Genomic DNA, 20,753 nt, shown 5'->3' with positions numbered 1-20,753 from the left:
AGCATTAGACTGTGAGCCCTGGAGAGAAATGGCTCAACCCCTGGAGAACATTCCACAGTGAATCAATGGAGCCAGAAAGATAGGAAGGAAGGGGAACACCAAGAGGAGACTTCCTGGCATGGTGGGAGGGATGGGCTCGAAGGGCATGGGAGAAAACTAACAGTGATAGAGCGCTTATAGTCTACACACCCTGCTACGTTCTGTCCTCGCAAGCTTGAACCCATTTTACAGACGAGGAAACTGAGACTCAGCTAGCATAAGCAAATGCTTTAGGATTCATAGTTTCAGTGCTGCTGGGTTGAATTCACTTCTTCCTGATTCCAGACTTCAGCATTAAAAGAAACGTGTTCTGGACTTCCCTGGTGGCGCAATGGTTAAGACTCTGCACTCCCAATGCAGGGGGCCCAGGTTCGATCCCTGATCAGGGAACTAGAGCCCACATGCATGCCTCAACTAAGAGTTCACATGCCACAACCAAGGAGCCGGCATGTCACAACTAAGACCCAGCACAACCAAATAAATAAGTAAATATTTTTTAAAAAAGAAATGTGTTCTATGTTGTTTGGTTTCCCACTCTGAGCTCTAAGGGATGCTCAGATATACTTCTCATCCTTTCGAGTTGGACATCCTTCAGAGCAAGCCCCTTGAGGTGGGAATTCCTGCTGAAGCCAAGCTCCTGCTTGCACACCTCCAAGGACAGACAGCTCATCACTCTTCCTCCACTCCCAAAGTAGCTCTGACTATTGAGAGATTCTTCCTCATAACAAAGGCTGGAAGGGAACAGGCAAAGATGAGTGTGCGTGCGTGGTTTTTTTTTCACTTTGGCTTTTTTTCTGTTTTAATATTCTTTAATGTTGGTGCTTTGCTAATTTTACTATATTTTAAAAAGGGGTGGGAAACATTTGGCAAACACTCTGGAATCGTTTGGCCTCAGGAAAAACATTTGTTTTGGCCCCAGTCACTGACACAGTTGCATTCTTTGGAAGTGCCTGCTGCGAAGATATAGGTGTTGGGATTTTTTTTAAATCTAAAGGCAAATATTTGGTGCACAAAAAGGCTTGATTGTTTTCTACATGAGTATTTAGAAATGATTGTAGCTGCTCTTACCGTTGCCAACAGGCAGAACCTTGGAGAGTTTGTTGGAACAGAGAGAAAGTGATCACGTGATTTTAAAGGAGAAAGAAGGGCCATGACCCTTATCCTTCTCTGAGTCAAAGCCAGGTCAGTTTGCTGATGACTGGGGCCCTCCTCCCCTCTCTGGCCTCCCAGGAGCACCCTGGGGCCCAGAGACATTTACAGGGAGGGGAGCCCTGTTCTCACCACGCAGCCCACCCACCAGCCCACCACGACTCCGCGCTCACTTCCCTTCTCCTGGTCCCTTTACTTTGAAGCCAGTCACTAGTCAGGGGGAAAAAAAAAAAAGCCTTACGCTAGAAATCAAAGAATCGCCCCTCAAAGTGTCTACTGGGCCCAAGCAAATGACATAATGAGTAAAGCGGCCAGAAGCAGCCTTTCCTTAGCTTTAGGCCAATTGTTGCCCTGGAGAACGTGGGCTCCCGTCTCCTAAAATGCTCAGAGAAACTGAAAATCAAGATTTTGAAATCAGATCTCTTGGCTTTTAAATGATGACCACTAAGGCTTTTAAAGCATTTAAAACTGTCTGTGGGACAAGCAGCATCTCTCAGGCTGGACTCAGCCCATAGGAGGCCATTTCTGACCACTAACTACTTCCCGGCCTGCGTCTTTGTCCCATGACTCTGGTCTGTGGCTTCACACATTCTGGTTCCTCAGCTGGGGAGCCCTTCCCCTGCTATCCTCTGGCTGTTGAGTCCCCATTCCTCCCTCAAATGCTCCCTCCTTTGGGAAGCATCCCATGGGCCTCTGTGCCCGCACAGCACACCGCACATCCTTCTCTCCCTGTGCTTGTCACTTTGTGTTGTTGGGATCTCCCCAGCTAACCTGGGGACTCAGTGCCCTCAGGGACTGGGCCTGCTTCATCTTGCAGCCCAGAGCCCCCAGCACGTGGCCAGGCACAGAGCAACTCCTGAGCTGACTTTTTATAACAAATGAAGAAACCATGCAGGGACTTCCCTGGTTGCACAGTGGTTAAGAATCTGCCTACCAATGCAGGGGACATGGGTTTGATCCTTGTGCCTGGAAGATCCCACATGCCGTGGAACAACTAAGCCCATGCGCCACAACTACTGATCCTGCATGCTGCAAATACTGAAGCCCGTGCGCCTAGAGCCTGTGCTCTGCAACAAGAGAAGCAACCACAAGGAGAAGCCTGTGCACTGCAACAAAGAGTAGCCTGCTCGCCACAACTAGAGAAAACCCATGCACAGCAATGAAGACCCAGCACAGCCAAAAGTAAATAAATCTTAAAAAAAGAAAAAGAAAAAAAGAAAAGAAACCATGCGGGAGGAAGATGGAGTGATCCCTGAACTGGAGGCATGTGCTCCGCCCACCTTCCCTGTGATTCCGTACATTTGAGAGGCTCTTCACTCAGCCTCACCTCCTTTGGGAGCAGACTCAGGGTGGGGAACTGTACTTGGAGTCTGATAGTCAAAGGTTCAAATCTAGGCTCCACCACTGACAAGCTGAGTGAACTTTTTTCTTTTTTTAAAGCTGTGTGACTTTTGACAAGTAACTTTACCTCTCTGGGCCCACAAATGGATGTTAATTACAAAGGAGTCAGCAAGAAGCCCCTGCAAGAAGCCCTTCATTATGTGACCTCAGAGACATGTGAAAATAACAAAATACCAGTATAGAGGGGGTTTGGGTTCAACCACCTCTCTTCACAGATGAGGAGTTTGAGGCCCACAGGTGGCAAGAGACTTGTCCAAGGTCTCACTCAGAAGCTTGGCAGCAAGCACTGTGTTTCAAATTCCCTTGGAACCTCCCAGGCTTAGCAGAATATTCAGCCCATAGGAGGTTCTCAGAAGATGTTTTATCTTCCATTTTTAGTCCAAATATCAAGCATGAACTTTTTAAACATTCAGTATCTTCCAGTCCTAACATCTCAATCTCTCAGTGGGAAACCACTCTCTCGAACTCTCTCTAAGGCACCAAGATTCCAGGAGATCAGCTCTCAGCTCTGCTGAATTGTATGAAATCACATCCACTGTTCCAAGGGCCCTTCAAGACCAAGAATGGCATCACAAACGGCGGACAGGGAAACAGGGGCACTCGGAGGGAAAGTGACTTGCCCAAGGTGCTCCAAAGCTGGTAGAGGAATTAGTGAGGGTGGGCAGACCTCAGGGGCAGGCAGGTGGCTGGTACTGGCGTTCTTGACCCCATAGGAGCCCAGCTTGTCACCGAAGAGCCAGATGGAACCCCTCCACCTGCTGTCCAAGGTACCGAAGAACTCTCTCCAGGACTCATGGGCCCATCCAGAGTCTACTGTCTGGCTGCCCAACCTTGAACTCTTAACCTCTAGAAAGACATGGGATGTGGGGAGAGATGGGGAGATGGATCAAGGCTGGCACTGAGATCTCTGGCTTTGGAGATCCTTCCAGCTAGTGACACCATCATCCCTCTTCCATTGCCACCCTGATTGCCTCTCCAAGTCAACCCTGCTGTTAATCTCTACCCTGAGGCCGTTTCAGAGACTCCATCATATTTGGTAATATCTGTTTACTTGTTTCCTCCCATTTTCCTCCTCTAGGCTGTATGTAACATGAGGACATAGACTAGCTCTGCTTTTATTCACCGCTGTGTCCCCAGCACCCAGCACAACTCCACACACAGTGTTGAGGGCGTAGATCTGTTGAGTGAATAAACAATGGAGGATTTGGGAAGACGAGCAGGTTTGTGTGGGATCCACATGGCAGGGAAAGCTGGGTCTTCTGGTCTACCTTGGGGGTGGTTGTCCTAGATCGAGGGGGTCCCATCCCTCTCTTCACGAGAGTCCATCTTCTGGGGTCTCCATGTTCCTGGGCCATAGCATTCTCTCCATCTCTTTCCCACACTCAGGAGGAGGCTGAGTCCACGGAATCTGCCACCTCTCCCCAGAGCCACTGATTCCTTCATTTCCTTGTTTGCTGAGCACCTACTGTGTGTCCGCCTCCATCTGGGTGCTGGGTCTGCAGACAGGAGTGAGATGCACACCTGTCCTCTGGGTGCTCACAGTCTCGTGAGAGGGAAGAGAGGACACGAGCAAACGTGCTTCCAGCTCTCACTGTGCCAGAAACCATTCACTGTGCCTCGTGTTCATCGGCTCATTTAATCCTCAGAAGTGGCAGTTAGGTGCCATTACTATGCCCATTTCACAGATGAGAAAACTGAGGCCCAGTTATTTGTTCAAGGTCTTACTGCTGGGATTTGAACCTAGGCAGCCTCACTCCAGAGGCTGGACTTGTAACCACTATAAAATTCTCCCTTATCCACTCGAGCAGAGGTGAACACAACCGCCTCTGCCAGGGGCTGGGGAGGGGGCTGGTGCTATTGCTAGACATCCGAGCTAGCCTTGGAAAGCCCTGTGAAGCTCACAATCTACTGATAGGGTTTGGCTTTTTTTTGCCAAATGGAGGCAGGGAGCAGGTCATTTCAGGCAGAAGGAACAGGGTGTGAAATAGGTTCCTGGCAGGTAGATGAGGTTTTCAGGAGGTGTGAAAAACCTAGCAATGTTGGGGGTTGGAGGAAAACAAGATGGTCTGTGAGGCTGGAAAGCCTGGCATACGGAGCTGGAGGGGTGAGGCGTGGAGGGCTGCAGTTGCAAAGATGCTGGGTGCCAGCTGTAAAGGGCCTGACAGCCCCCCAGGGGTACAGGGTTCATTCTATACCTGGAGTTTCTGCCATCTCATCAGACTTATCTGATGCTGATTCCTGGCCTGCCCCAGACCAAGGAATTGGAATCTCCAGGGAAATCTGTATTTTAACAACTACTCCCAAGTGTTTCTTAGGATCAGGGATGATTGCAGAAGCACTGCCTTGGGCAAAAATGGGCATAAAGAACAATGACACAGCTTGAGCTTGGAGTCACCCAGACTTGTGAGCCTGGAAAAGTAACATTGTTGCTCAGAATCCAAGGAACTTCACCTGTAAAATGGAAATAGTCCTCAGAGCAGCTACCCTGTGAGGACTAAGTAAGCTCAATCACTCACCAGAAAGGTACTGAGGACCAACACTGCGCCAGGCACTGGGGCTGCCACACGAACATGGTGACAAGGTCCTGGTCCTCATGGCATTTCCATTCCAGTGGAGAGAGAGTCAAGGAGGTTCTGAAAGTGATGAGTGACTGCAAGAAAGCTGAAGCACGAAGGGGCCAGCTGGAGAAGGCTTCCTGCAGAATGTCCAGGAGGGGTCGGCACAGGACCTGACACCCACCAGGGATGCTCTCACTGAAGGGTTTGGGGCCGGGAGCGGGTGGAGAAGACACGATTAAGTTTGTGTCTTAGGAGGATGGATGGGAAGAGAATTGGCCTCTGAAGCAGCAGTTTCCATCCAGAAGTTGCTGAATAGCCCGAGCAGGTGAGAAAATGCAGACTCCCTCCTGGCAGCCACCCAGGGCCAATTGCTGCTCAGAATTTGGTCTATGGAGCAGCAGAAGCAGCGTCTCTGGAAACGCAGAATCCCAGGCCCCACCCCGACCTCCTCAGCCAGAAACTCTGGGGTGGGACTGGGCAATCTGTGTTTTAAGGAGCCCTCCGGGGGGTCCTGACCCTGACATTGGCTCCGCGCTCTCTACCCCGGTGCCAGGGTCTCAGATGTCTCTGAGCCACACTGCTGTCTGTGCGCCCAGCAAGTTGGCATTGATATTTATTTCAGAAATATTGTCTGTTTCCATTTTAATAAAGGAAGCAGACTCCAGCAGTACTATATTGGATTTGATTTTGATCTAATAAAAATGCCAAGTTGCTCTGAGCCCAGAAAAGTCTTCCTTGAAATTCCCTCTGCTATTTTGAGGGCAGCAGTGGCAGAGGCTCGTCTAGACGGAGCTCCCAGAAGCCACCTCTGTAGCCAGCAAGTGACAGCCTCTCACCTGGTCCAGCCTCACAGACACACCTGGCAAAATCAAAAGCTTGTCTCGGGCATTGAACTTGACAACTGCAATCAGCTGCAAACCCCAGTTGCCCCTAAAAGGAAGATGCAGACACCTGGACCATATGGCAGCATTGCCTCCATCAAATGTCACATCTGATGTGCTCCCGAGCTAGCTGGTGGCACTGCAAAGCCCCAAAGGCAGGTTTCAAAAGCAAACTCTTTCCTCAGGAAACAAAATTACAGCAGAATCCGTATCGCGGTAGCCCAAGAAAAAAACAGCAACTTTTGGAACAGTTAAGATAACCAAAAGTTCATGTAACTGTTTATGTAAAAGTAGCTTCTCAGGTGGGATATGGTGGGCGAAAATGAGAGGTTTAGAGCAGCAATTGAGCACCTACTGTGTGCCGCGCACTGTTTTAGGCTCTCAGGATACAGGCGTGAACAAAAGCAAAAGACAGGGTACCTAACTAATCTCATGGAACCCGGTGGAGAAAGGCAACAAAAGAAAAACCAGGTAAGTAAGTATAATTTCAGAGAGGGACAGATACGGTGAAGAAAAGAAAACACAGTGATATGAGGTCGACTGGGGTAACAGGTGCAGGGTAGGGAGGCTTCTCTGAGAAAGTGGCCTTCAGCTGAGATTAAAGAGGAGACAAAGCCAGCCATGCAAAGATCTAGAGGGAGAACATTCCAGGTGGAGAGAAGAGCACGTGCAAAGGTGGAGCAAATGAGTTTTGCACGTCCAAGAAAAAGAAAGGCCAGGGTGGCTGGAGCCGAAAGAGGGAGGGGAGAGTGGGAAGAAACAGCGTGGGGAATTTGGGGGCCAGAGCAGGAACAGCCTGGTTCCCAGGGTAAAGGGAAAGATCTACACGCCAAGCTGAGTGGTCCTACCCAGGGGACCAGAGATCTCAACAAAGTCCATCTGCATCTCAGAGCCTCAGTCTCTCCAACTACACAATCGAACAACCACCCCTCCTTCCCAGGGCTGTGCCAGCCATCAGATGAGATGGCTGTGAAGTGCTTAGCAGGACCTGCACACAGTAAGTGTTCAATAATGCCGGCCCCCTGGCACTCCTCCTCCCCCATGCCTCCTGCCGGCAAGTCAGTCCACCAGCAGATCTGAGCAGTTGCTCAGTAGAGAAATATTGCAAAACTCATCCAGGCCTTTCCAAAACATTTTCTTGGCCAAAACCCCACTAGCAGCTAAGAGGCTGCATTCTGGAGACGATGAGATTTCCTTAGACAGTCTGATGAGGCTGTTCTTCAGTCCATGAACCAGGTGAGGACCCAGTCCACATGTGGCTGGGCTCTGTACCCCCAAATGCTGCCCAGGATTTGGCAGATGGGGCTTACCTGGCACATGGAGCCACTGACTGACATGTAGCAGCTCATCTCTGGTGGCTCAGGGTTTGGTCTCTGGAACTAGATGGGCTGCACGCACATCCACTTCCTAGCACAGCCATGACCCCCCTGGGCCTCACTTTCCCTGTCTGTAAAATGGGTCTATGTCTGGGATTAAATGAGAGGATCAATGTAAAGTCCTCAGAACATATACAAGGGTGAGATGTTGTCATCAGGCCTGGTGGGACTGAGCTCTTCTGGTTAGTTTTATTTCTAATCAAGTCCAAGCATCATCATTATAGCTGTAGAATTCTACCAAGCTGGACCACTTGGGGCTAAGTACCCCTCCCTTTCCTGCACTCCTCCCCCCTCCCCAAGCTGGAAGAGGCACCAGGCCTCTGCTGTCACAACGTCTGTGTCGACCCCTTGGTAGCTCTGGCCAACAATACAGCAATGGCTTGAGAGCTCCCGGGTCCAGAGCTCACCTTATTCATCTCCACGTCTCAGAGCCCAGCACGCAATGCCCAGCCCACAGAAGCAACTTGAGCAAAGATTTGTTGAATAAATGAATGAATCAATGACCTTCACATGGCCACAGAAGCGGCCCACTTTAGGACAGTGAACGTGACCGGAGCCCTCAAGCTGGCATCCAGCACACATTCAGGCACCTCCTCCCTCAGCTCCGACAGCAGACGGGGTCTTTCTCTTCCTCAGTGTTTTAACTCTGAGTCCCCAGTGCCTCCACTGGTCCCCAGGGAGAGACAGCCATCCTGAAAGCTCAGCTACCTGATGAAAGGCACACCTGGCAGAGGTGCTAGGGCATCTGAGGTTCCTTTCCTCCCCGAGAAGCTGGGATTTGGAAAACCTCTGGGAGTCACAGTCCCTTCCCCACCGGCTTCCACACTTCTCTTTGAGCCCCAGGGTGTTAGGACTTTGTGGCTTCCCCATCTCTCCCCACTCCACACAATCTCCCTAGACTGTCTCAGCAGTTCCCCACCTTGAACTATCTTCATCCTCAACCCTATACACCCCTCAAACTCATCCTCTCCATGTCCATCAGTGGATAACATCTGGTCCTTGATTGCTGGCTTGAAATTTCTGTGCATATCCTAGGTTCCAGGCCATCCCCATCACTCACCTCAACTCAGATAAGCTGATGCTGCGGGCACCCCCTCCCCACAGTGGAGCACGCTGCTGACCTCTGGGGTGCCAGGGCTTTCTCCACCCGCCCCAGCAGAATTCGTGCACCCCACCCCATCCCAGCAGCCCTCAAACAACACTCAAGGAGAGTTACTGTCATGTCTAGGGGCATAACTCAGACTGTGTGCTCTGCACTGGCTCCCCGCGTCCCCCAGAGGCACCTACAGTGATAACCAGCTCGGAACACGACATTCACCTGCCCTCTGCCTTTCCTTCTTAGTCTGCCTCCCTGGCACCTGTTTGTATTTTCTGGGCTCACTCAAACAAGGTACGTGCTGTTGAGTCCTTATCTCAGCATCTGCTTCTGGAAGAACACAAAGCACTCTGACAACTTCCAGCGAAAAGTTTTTTGAATCCACCCACTTTTATATCTGTTGTCACAGGTCAAAGCACCATCACTCCCGGGGATGATGGGACAGCATCTCATCTGGTCGGCTGGCCTCTAGGCTTCCTCCCTTCCCATCCTTTACCCACACTGCAGATGGATGGAAGGAGGGATGCATAGATATGGATATAGATAAAGATGATGTAGATACAGATATAGATACAGATACAGATACAGATATAAATACAGATAAATAATCTGGGTAAGTCCCTTCACTGCTCAAAATGCCCTCGGGCTCCCGACTACAGAGCCAGCTCCTTCCTGTGGTCCTGCCTCCTGGGCCCCCCAGCCCCATCTCCTCTCCCATCCCAATCCCAACCCCCAATGGCTCTCCCTGCTTCAGCCATGTGGCCTCCAGTGCTGGCTGTTCCTGCTTTGGGGACTGGGCATCTGCAGGCCCCACTGCCTGGAGGGCTCTTTGTTTAGCTGCCTCTTTCTCACTCCTTAGGCCCCAGGTCTGGCAGCTCCTCCAAGAGGTGGCTCTACAGGGGCCTCCCCTGATCCCTCTTTATCACCAAGTTCCTTAGCACTTGAGATGGTCTTGTTGGCTTCCGAGTTCACTTCTCACTTGGTTCTCTCTCCCTCTAGACTCCTCATCCCACAGGGGCTTTGCTCTGGCTCCTGGCTCCTGGCTGCGACTCCAGGGCCAGCATGGAGGGTCCGCACAGCTCAGTATTTGCTGAGGGCATGGAAGATGGAATTCTCCGCAGGCTGTTGACCTGGGGAATGCATCTGATGCTTGGGAGGTGAAGTGGGTGCCAGGACAGAGGAGAGGGGCTGGGCTGGGGGGAGGGCTCCTGCGGTCCCTCTGACCCTGGCTGTCCTCACTGTCCACCCCGGGGCTCGCTTTCAGGGCTGGACTTGCTCTCTGGACTCTTTCTTCCATCCTTGGACCTCAGGGATCTAGCCTTTCCTCCTCCCAGCTCCCCAGCTGCCCCCAAGATAAGCCCCATGACCTCTTTCCACCCAGGGCTTGCTGCCCACTCTGCAGGGGCCTCAGGGGGCTCAGGCCCAAGCCGGGAAGCCGGCGGTGCTCTGGAACATGCCAGGGCTCTTAGCCTGTGTCCCCACCATGTGCTTCCTGAGCCCCTCTGGTGGATTCCTGCTCCCTTCTGTTACCCCGAGGCGGGTGCTCCCCAGCCTCTTCCATGCCCTGGTTCCAGACCCCTTCCTCCAGGAAGCCCCCCACCTTGACACCTGGCAAGAAACCACAGTCCGCAAGCCCAGCATCCATCCCAGTTCCTTGGGCAGGCAGTTAGCGTTCTGGCCATCTTCCTGGGCTGGTGCCTCTGATAGGAGCCTCTTCCCTCAGTGTGAAGATCAGACCCTCTCCTCCTCCCCAACCAGTCCTCCTCCCCAACCAGGCTTCCTCCCAGGCTCCTTCACCTGCCTCCATCTTCTCCCTCCCAGAAGAGCCATTTCTCACTCTGTTACTAGGATCACAGGGGTTGGGGTCAGACAGACCTGAGTTTAAATCTCTGCTGTCTTAGTTCAGGTTCCCCGGAAGCAAACCCTGAGATAGGAATTGGAGCAAAGAAGAGACACTACAGAGATGCAGGAGAACTTGGCAGAGGGGGAATGTGGCCCAGGGAAGAGAAGGCAGCCAACCCGGGCGGCTGATAACCTGGCTAATCCTGAAAATGGCAGGCCTCGGGGCGAGGGAGCCGGGGTATCTATATACCAACTTCCCTGGCACTTCCTGCCTTCTGTGGGTGGAGATGGGGCAATCCTCCAGGCACAGAGATGCAGAAACTAGCTCCCTCAAAGGTCTAAGAGATACGGCAGGGCACTGATAGCATCTGCTCTAAGGGCTCTGCCACTAACTGGCTAAGCTGTGTGACCTTGGGCAAGTTGCTCCATCTCTCTGAGCCCTCATTTCTGCAAAGTGTGGATAGTAATCCCAGCTGTAGGGGCTGGTCGTCAGCAAGAACAGGAGATCAGGCATAAAAAGTCCTTAGCACAGAGTGGGGTGGGCAGGGAGCATGGGGTGGGCATTCAGCAGGCTCGGATGAGATTCCACCACTTTAAGTTTAGTCTTGTATCAGCTCCCTTCTTTTCTGTCCAGAGCAAGGCCTTTCTCTCCTTTGAACTCCCCTTCGCTTTCTGGTCCAGACGTTTGTTTTCTGAATAGGAGCCCTAGATTCTATTCCCCACAGTGAGGCATATGACGTCAGTGCATTCGAGCTGCCAGGGGTATCCACGGCTCAAACAGATCTTGTGAGCTATCACCTCCCTGACTTGTCTAGTTCTACCCCGGAGCTGTTGTTCCTTCCGCCTTCCGGCCAACAGCTAACCCCGGCTCAGATGGAGCTGTGGTTCACCTGCCTGTCTTTAAGGCACCCCCATGTCCCTCTTGCTTCCTTAGCATTCGGACCCCATCGCAAGGGCCGTGGCTGCTGCAGGCGGAAGACGTGCTCTGCTAAGACCCCAGCCTCAGTTTCGCCATCTGCAGTGTGTGTCTGGGGGAGAACGCAGGGGGTCAGGGAAAGGGCGGCCTGGCCCATCTCCAGGGTCCTCTCTTCTCAGACGACCCACGAATCGGCAGCGCCGGCTCCTGCAGGTGAGGCCACTTACGGGCGGGGTATCTCGCGTGGCGGCAATCCAAGTGAAGGTCCTCCTCCTCGTTCCCATCCGCCTTCTCCATCCTGGAAAGAAAAGAAGCCAAAAGCCGGCATAAGAAAGAGCAGGCAGAGCTGGCAGAGACCCAGGATCTGGAAACGTGTAGCCCCTCCCCTCTGGAGAACATTTTGCGAAGCAACTTGGCACCACCGCCCCATGGGATCCTTCCCGTGGCTCTGTGAGATGGGCATCATTATTTTTCCATTTTGCTGAAGAAACTGAGGTATTGAAAGGAGATGTGACTGATCAGGTGCCATGCAGCTGATAAATTAGAGGCAGAATAGGGATGCAAACCTATGCGCTCTCACAAACAGATGTTCAATCACATGCAAATGGCCTATGACAAAAGAACGTGTACGGTCTGATTTGTTTAAAAAATTACAGGCTAATATACACAAAACATTACCTGGCAGAATATATACCAAAAAGTTAATGGTGATTCACCCCAGATCATGAGAATATAGGAGGTTAAACCTGGAGCCTTCTTTTTGAACTTACCCGTATTTTCTGATCTGGGGGCAAAGGAATTTTATCAGCTGCGTCACTTTCTTTAACTAAATCAAAACATTTCCTAGAGAGAGTTCCACACAGAAACAAAGCCCTGGTCTTCTGACTTCTGCCACAGTGCTCTTTCCCATCCACAGCTGTGAGAATTTCTCCTCGGGCATCCCAAGATCACTGCAGTTCCAGAGGGACTGGCATGGCTGGGGATGGGATGACAAGCACAGAGCAGAGGCTGACGAGGGTCAGAGTGGAGGCAGCTGCAGATGCTCCAACACGGCTACAGACCTAGGCCTTCACCCCTATCCCACCGATGACTGAGCAAGAGCGTGAGCGGGGCCATATTCCCACATGGCACTCACGCATGTGTAACCCAAATACACTCCAGAGCACCACGAGGTCCAACCCACATGCGCCTCCCCTTTAGACAAACAGAACCTAGTCCCCCAAAGCAGAAACAATTCCAACCATTATTGCATGTCCTAAAGAACACTGAAAGCATCCCCAGCTCCTTATCTGTGACGCTGCCTCTTGACGTCATCCCTCCATTCCTCGCTTTGCTTTCACTTGCCTTGCACCTGTCCTAGAACTCTCTCACCTCTCTTCCCCACACTCTCTCCAGTGCCCCCAGAATGGTGTCTTCCATTTTCCCCACCCACCTCTTCTTTCCACTGCTCTCGTCTGTGCTCTCACACAAGGATGTCTCAATTCTTTTCAAAGTAAATGCCCCACCCCTGTTTTCTGAGTGCTCCCATCACCTCTTCTTTCCAGTTGCACAGCTGTGTCCAGAAGCTTGGATCTGGAGGAGATGTGGGGCAGGTGGTGGCTGAGAAGCAAGCAATGCCAGAAATGTCCTTAGTAGAAGGGAAAGAAATATTCATGCACTGATAATTTAGGTCTCCTAACACTGTTCGTTCATGCATTCAGCAGGGATTTCCTGAGGTCCAGCTCTGTGTAGTTTGCACCAGATGCTGTGAAGGGAAGAAATGTCTACTTCATAGTCTCTGCCCTGAAAGAGCTTCCAATTAAGTAGGAAGTCAAGCTTGCACATGAACTAGAAAATGCCAGGCAGTAAATAATGCACTTGGGGTTTGCCTACGACATGGCCTGTACCCAGGGCTAGGCCTGTGCTTCCCAGGAGACAAACTCTGAACACAGTTCATGTTTACAAGGATCTTCTGTGGCCTAGGTGGCCCCAGATGGCAGGACAAAGGCCTTAGTGTAGATGCTATAGGAAGGGAGGTATCCTATAGATAACTGATGCTATGGGAAGGTTCAATAGAAGGGAAGAGGTCCTTTTTTTTTTTAAAGTGGAAATATCTTTGTTAGTTTCCTAATAGCATAGGCTTGTTTAAAAAAATTCCAGGGGACTTCCCTGGTGGCGCAGTGGTTAAGAATCCGCCTGCCAATGCAGGGGACACGAGTTTGATCTCTGGTCCTGGAAGATCCCACATGCCACGGAGCAACTAAGCCCCTGCTCCACATCTACTGAGCCCACGTGCCACAACTACTGAAACTCGTGCGCCTAGAGCCCGTGCTCTGCAACAAGATAAGGCACTGCAATGAGAAGCCCGCGCACTGCAACGAAGAGTAGCCCTCGCTTGCCGCAGCTAAAGACCGTGTGCAGCAACGAAGACCCAATGCAGCCAAAAATAAATAAACAAATAATAAATATTCCAACCCTATATAGAGAACAAAAATCCCCCTATAATTAGACATCCATCTAGGGGGATCTCTCTGATAGTAGTTTAGGGTTTCAGAATTAATACTTTTTAAAAAATAAATGGTCTCAAATAAAACAGACTTTTTTGTAATCAAATTTTTTAACTTACCCTTAAAGTTTCAATGTCTTTCTATTCAATACACATAAATCCCACTCATCTTCTTTCCTCATAGCTGTACGTGAAATAATAATGATTATCCAATACTCTATTGATAGACCTTTAGGTGTTTTCCAGTTTTTTCACTCTTCCAAGTAATGACATTGCATGGGTATCTAGCTAGCAGTTGATTTTCTCTTCTGCAAAGGTCAGGAAGTTGCAACTGGATTCAAACATTAGATAGGAGACTGCAGCAGGTAACTGAGCCCATTTGCATCCCAAAGACCACCTGCCTGGCCATGGCTAGCACCTCCAGGTCAGTAGATATCAGCCCTGACCACTAGTGGCCCTTCCACCTCCTCTTGCATTTCACAGCCTTAACCTTGATCCCATTCCTGGATCTACTCCAGGCTCCCAGTTCTTAGAGCTTCTTGTCCTGAGATCATCTTCCTCCAGGCCTTGTGCTGGGCACCTCCCTGTGCTCTGCTGGGAGCCCCGCCCTTCGAGTGGGCCAGAGAGCAAAGGTGCTGATGTTTTAGGAGAAAACAGCCCCATCTGGCATGGTACCCACATCTCCATGGTCACCCAGACCTTGCTGCTAAGAAGGCCAAAGTTCAATAGTCAACATACAAGAACACCTGCCAGTAAGTGGGCACCTGCTGTGCGGGGGGCCACAGGGACTGCTCAGAGAAGTCCCTGCCCTTGAGATGCTCACACCTGATATACACACGAACCAGTGATCACAACTTCATGTACTAAGTTTTAAGCTAGAAGGACATTATGAAGGTTGAACAAGGGTGACTGTCTGTCTAATCCAGCAGTTGCCAAACTTTTTCTGTAAAGGTCTTGATGGTAAATATGTGAGCCTTCGTGGGCCATATGATCTCTGTCACAACTACTCAACTGCCCTTGTAGCTGGAAAGCAGCCATAGACAATATGCAAATGAATGGGCACATTGTTTAATATATGGTTATGTATAGCAGGTGGTGGGCTGGACTTGGCTTCCGGGAGACAAGTGTGTTAACCTCTGGTCTAGCAGTGGTTCTCTATGTGGAGGCCCCCTGAAGTCACTGGGAGAGTTTGTTTGTTTGTTTTAACTTATTTATTTATTGGTTGCGTCAGCTCTTCGTTGCTGCACACAGGCTTTCTCTAGTTGTGGCGAGTGGGGGCTACTCTTCGTTGTGGTGCACGGGCTTCTCATTGCGGTGGCTTCTCTTTTGCAGAGCACGAGCTGTAGGCGTGTAGGCTCAATAGTTGTGGCTTGTGGGCTCTAGGGCACAGGCTCAGCAGTTGTGGCTCACAGGCTTAGTTGCTCCGCAGCATGTGGGATCTTCCTGGCCCAGGGATTGAACCCATGTCCCCTGCATTGGCAGGCGGATTCTTAACCACTGCGCCACCAGGGAAGCACTCCCGGGGGAGTTTTCAGTTGCCCGGGGATCACCATGTGCAGCCAGGGTTGAGATCCACTTGCGTCGGAACCAGCTGAGGCTTCAGCAGAGGAAGCGATGCTGGAGCTGCATCTTGAAAGCCACAAGATGCGCTTACCTCTCAAAGAGGGAATGGGATCCAGCCCGGGTCTGCCTGTCTTTCTGCTGTGCTGTGGCTGTTCTGGAAAGAGCTGGTTCCTTGCATAAACACAGCCCTTGCCACCAGGTTCACCAATGAAAATAACAGGTCTGCAGGGTCCTGGCAGCTGTCTCGCTGAGTGGCTAACACTCAGTTACGGCAAGGGCTGTGACCCTTCAACCCCCCCAGCCCCCCCAGCCCCACCCTCATGCTTCCTGGCAGGAAACACGTGAGGACAAGAGGATGCTCTGGGCACGACTGAGACCTTGGGCCCTGCAGTGAGACGGGATCGTGGCTGAGCCCAGCTCTGCTATGAACAGACAGCTCACCTGCTCTGAATCTCTGTGATTCGGAGTTTTCTGTGTGGCCATGGCAGGACAGTGGTGGTAGGAACGGCCGTAGGACCGCTACCACCACCCCATTGGTTGCTGTGAGGACAGGAGCCCGGGACCTGGCACAGAGGGAGGACTCAGGAGAGAGTAGCCCTACTACTGGTTTTCAATCGTTTAATCATCGGTCTCCTTGCAAACATTTTAAACTCTGAGAGAAGAAGGATGGAGTGTATCTCCTTCTCCACTTGTAGTCTCGGGGGCTAGCACAGCAATGGCACAAAGTATCTCAAAGAATGTTAGAAGGGAGGGCAGGGAGAGGGGGGAGGGAAGGAGGCGAGGAATTGAGGAAAGGCAGCCGAAGCTAAGAGCGAACCATGGGGAGGCAGCCCGAGTTCATCCAGGGAGGCTGAGCTTTGTGTTGAAATCAAAGCAAATACTCAAATGTCACTAGATGACTATCTTCTTTAATTTGAAGTACAATTTCCTGCAGGAAATTTGTGCTTTCTGAGGACAGGCTTTTTTTTTTTTTTTTTTTTTTATGGTGGTGTGAGAGGTGACCCACAAATCTAAATAAGTGCCTTGAAGGGTTAGTAAGGGATGCTTGGGGCGAAGGGGCAGCAGGTGGGACCCCGGGAGCCTCAGGCCCTCCATGCACCTGCTGTGTCACCTTCCTCTCCGGGTCTCGGCGTCTCCTCTGTCAGGAGTTGGAGCGGTGGCTCCACCACGTACCAGCTCTATGAGTCCGGACGTGTCCCTGTCATCCCCAAGCCTCGATTTCTTCATCTGATAAATAGGCATAATAATGTACCCACTCTCAGGGTTGTCGCACGGACTCAATGAATTAACACACGCTTTAGCGCCACCTGTTTGGTGTTCTTACAGCACCGCCTGCACGACTTGCCGCTGTCACCACTGTTATCACATGTCATTGTCAGCTTCCTCATCCCTGGGGCCTTTGTGGTCGGTCACTCTGTGACTCCACCTCCCAGTTCCTGATGCAGAAGGTTATTATTTTAACATATTAACCAATGCTCCCCTGCAAAAAAATCCCCACGTACATCCCTTCCTTTCACATCATCATTTCAACCTGAGTCCCTTGTTGTGTCAGGAAAGGGATGTTTTCCAAGAAGCAGAGAAAAGGCTTCAAAGCATGAAACCCCTCTGGATTCAGGGCAGAGGGAACCACAGGGGGTCACAGCACAGCCTTCTGCCCCAGAAGAGAACAGTCTCCCCAAACTGGGGACAAGGAGAGTCAGAGCAGAGGCTGAGTCAGCCAATGCTGTGCTGTCCGGAAAGGTGGATGAGCCCCAGGGAAAGGTGACAAAAGCAGAGGTACCTGCTCAGACTTTCACGGGAGAGAAATAAACCTGTACATTGTTTAAATCCTCATTATTTGTGGTCTGTTTACACCGATTCAAAACTGTATCCCAACCACAGAGGCCTCATCGTTGCCATCATCCCCATTTTACAGATGTGAAAACTTGGTAACAGGCCCAAAGTCTAGTGGTGTGCTGGTAAAGACCAACAACCAGCTCTCCAATAGACTGTGTTCTGCTTTGCAGTGTTTGTGTACCTGAGCAATCACCTGCGGTGAATACTCCCAGCACGGCTGATTTGAAGCAGAGAAAAGGCTTCAAAGCGTCAAACACCTCTAGACATCACTGAATGTGAGATGTCACCGAACATGGAGCCAGGAAGGCATCTGTACGCTCTGCTCTCATGAGCCAGTTCCACCCTGGCAGCTGGCTGGTGGCAGTGCAGAGATTTGAACTCTGGTTTATCGGTCCCTGGGGCTCAAGCCTGTCACCACTGTGCCCTGCAGATTCCCGGCTGGGTCCTTCATCAGACCTACCCTGGGAACACCTGGGCTGTGAGGTCCCAGTGGAAAGTGGGGCTGGGCACCACCCAACTTGGGCTCTCCCAGAACCACCAGTGGGTGTGCAAATGGCAGTGAGGGGTGTGATGGCACTGTCACAGAGCCACTGCTCCAATGACCCACAACATCTGGAATCGGGTTGAGCCTTGGCATTTGCTCTTTTTGAGAGAAGGATGCAGGTAAGTGATGGAGCAGGGAGGTTCCAAGGATTTGATGGTTTGAACCCATATCTTGTCTTGCAGGGAGACCCCTGGTACCTGCCCTTCTAGCTCCAGGGCCAAGTGGGGCCACAGCAGCCGGGGCACTGGCTAGGGAGCCACTGGGTCTTACCGTTGCTGTGACAGGAGCCCCAGGCCTCCCCAGCACAGCGCTCCCACCCACCGTGGCCCTCTCTGTGCCATCCTCAAAGCCAGCCCCTGTCTCTCTGCCCCAGGCTGGTTTGTTTCCCAAATCTCCAGTCACTTCCTGGCATAAAGTGAAAGTCTACGTGGTGTGCTTCTCAAACCGTTTGATAAAGGACTAGGTTTTTTCCCCTTTAATTTTCAGTCTACCTTGGGCCAAATTTTTAATAAAATATTTATATAATAAGAATGAGATGCTAGAAAGTGAAATGAAACACACACACACACAAAAGGCAAGCTTGGGTGTACCAGCGATATCAACTCACTATGAAAGTTTCCAAACATGTGTCTCAGTTTCTCTCTTTATATCATCATGGATGTTTGTAAATGGACCACACTTTGAGTAGCACTGAAGTGTAGAACCCTTCTTTACCCACTAGCCTCTGCTGGCCACATCTACCTCCTGACCCATAACTGGGGCTGCATCTGTTCTGTCCTCCAGCCTGAGGCGTCCCAAATGTGCCAATGCCCATAGATCACGGGAAGAGCTTGTTAAAATGCAGATTCCAATTCAGTAGGTCTGGGGTGGGGCCCGAGAATCTGCATTCCAACAGGTTCCCAGGTGGGACGGATGCTGTTGGGTCCCGGGTCACATTTGAGGCACCAGACATTGAACCCTGGGCTCTGGGCACTTGTGAGGCTCTGAGAAGCGTCAGCCCAGTCATCCTCCACGTCCTGGGCTGTCGTCCGGTGCCCAGGCCTCCAGTGCCCTCCCCTCGGTCCCGGCTGCAAGTGAGCTTCGCCAAAGAGCCTGCAGTAGTGATGGTGGGGAAGAAGGGCGCCCGGAGCCCTCCCGCCTCTCATTTCTCTCCACTGGGCTGAGAATGTGGAGGTCAGGGAGCAGCTGTCCCACAGGATCGGTTCCAGTTCAAGGACCACTCTGTGTTTTTGCTTTCCTTTCACGCAGTGTTGGTCATCGAGCTAATCTCAGGAGGGCCCTGAAATTTCCACAGTGCCATCTCTAATTTCTGGGTACCTCGCTCCTCTTGAGACTAAACAGTGACATCAAAGGGCCCCAACAGGGGCTTCCCTGGTGGCGAAGTGGTTAAGAATTCACCTACCAATGCAGGGGACACGCGTTCCATCCCTGGTCCAGGAAGGTCCCACGTGCCATGGAGCAACTAAGCCCGTGCACCACAACTACTGAGCCTGTGCTCTAGAGCCTGTGAGCCACAACTGTTGAGCCCATATGCCACAACTACTGAAGCCTGAGCGTCTAGAGCCCACGCTTCACAACAAGAGAAGCCAACCGCAATGAGGAGCCCATGTACCGCAACGAAGAGTAGCCCCCACTCACGTCAACTAGAGAAAGCCCACGCACAGCAACAAAGACCCACTGCAGCCAATAAATAAATAAATACATAAATAAAATTTTTAGAAAAGTTTCTTAAAATAAAAAGGACCCCAACAAAGACTGATAAAGTGGGAGGCATCGCTGAGAAATAACATTCAAGCAGAGAGAGTAGAAACAGATGGGCGAGAGGGAGCTGTGACTGAACACGTCTCAGAGGTTAAATGGCTAAGAAACAGTCACAGAGGACAAAGAACACAATGATTTTTAAATGATACACTGATGATGGAATGAAGGATGAAATTAAAAGAAAATTTGGCAAATAAATGACCACGGGTAGGAGATTAAGATTCTATAACATCCCATCAAGGAGTGCCAAGACAGGTGGAAATAAATGGTTTTTTTAAAAGATTCTTTTTTTTTTCTTTTGCCATTTTGTGAGTAAGAGCATCACGACACAGAACAGCTGAAAAATACAGGGAAGAGAAGTATCCACAGTGCCTACGCCCTCCCCGGATCTTTGTGTGTGGCTGACAGTTCCACCTCCCGTTTCTCTGAAATTGGGTTTTAAAAAGAGACCTCTAGATATCAGCACCTTGAGATTATTTGCAGGACTGCATAGGCTAGAAGTTACCCCTCAGAAAAACAATCGCTAGCATTAGTGGAGTCCCCATTTCAACCCCCCTTCCCCAACTTCAACGATCCAAGGGCCCCCGACAACATGAAAACCTCTAGATCTGACATCTCTAAACTCCCTTCGTCAGCCCAGCCTTGGCTACAAGGAGAGAGACCAGGTGAGCAGAGGTAAGCACAGCTGAACAGGGCGCTTGCTGTTCAGCATGGCGGCAGCAGTGGGGGAAAGGTCAGGTAAGCAAGACCAGTGGCAACTCCTAGAGGGCAAAGGTCACCTTGGCCAACAGACTGGCCAGTGACCTGCCCAAGAGGATCCTTCCTCTCTGCTCTCCGTCACCCTCTCCATCCATCCCGTATTCAGGAATAAAAAAGGGAGTGGACCTGCATCCCTGCCCTGTGGAGCTTGCATGCGTGGCCAGTGCTGAGAGAGGATGGCAGGGGGGATTCTGTTCAGTTCAGAATTGATGCTTGAGGTAAGATCTTCGGGCACAGAGTCGACAAGGCAAAGAATGAGGGGCACCCCAGGCAAAGAGGACAGTCGTCCTGAGGCTCCGAGGAAGCAGAAGAATGACTTGTCTGGGGAACTTCCATGTGAGGGGAGGCTGTGTGAAGGGGGAGAGCCCCAGGGTCCACAGCGAGGCTTGTAAGTTATGGTGGGGAGTTGGGCCTTTGTCCTGCGGCTGTGGGAAAGCACTGTGGTGTTTTAGCAGAAAGATGAGGTCAGAGGTGTCCTGATCACATTAGCACAGAGAAGAGGCTTTGGCTGCTGGGGGAGGACAGATGCCAGGGGGCAAAGCTGGAT

The 20,753-nt window shown here is 51.2% G+C and overlaps 1 protein-coding gene across 2 annotated transcripts in view; it reads right to left on the bottom strand.

The window, feature by feature from the left end:
• The window catches only part of GSG1L (GSG1 like), a 222,982-nt gene that overhangs the window by 1,848 nt on the left and 200,381 nt on the right, over positions 1 to 20,753 (bottom strand). For both annotated transcript variants that reach the window (XM_057695292.1, XM_057695293.1), the window contains one exon: positions 11,486 to 11,556. In XM_057695292.1, the coding sequence (XP_057551275.1) occupies positions 11,486 to 11,556 (71 nt within the window). The remainder of the gene's footprint in view (positions 1 to 11,485; positions 11,557 to 20,753) is intronic.

Source organism: Hippopotamus amphibius, chromosome 9, assembly GCF_030028045.1.
Source record: "Hippopotamus amphibius kiboko isolate mHipAmp2 chromosome 9, mHipAmp2.hap2, whole genome shotgun sequence".
NCBI lineage: Eukaryota > Metazoa > Chordata > Mammalia > Artiodactyla > Hippopotamidae > Hippopotamus > Hippopotamus amphibius.
Note: the sequence above shows the minus strand (reverse complement) of the source record. Positions and strands in the feature narration are given on the sequence as shown.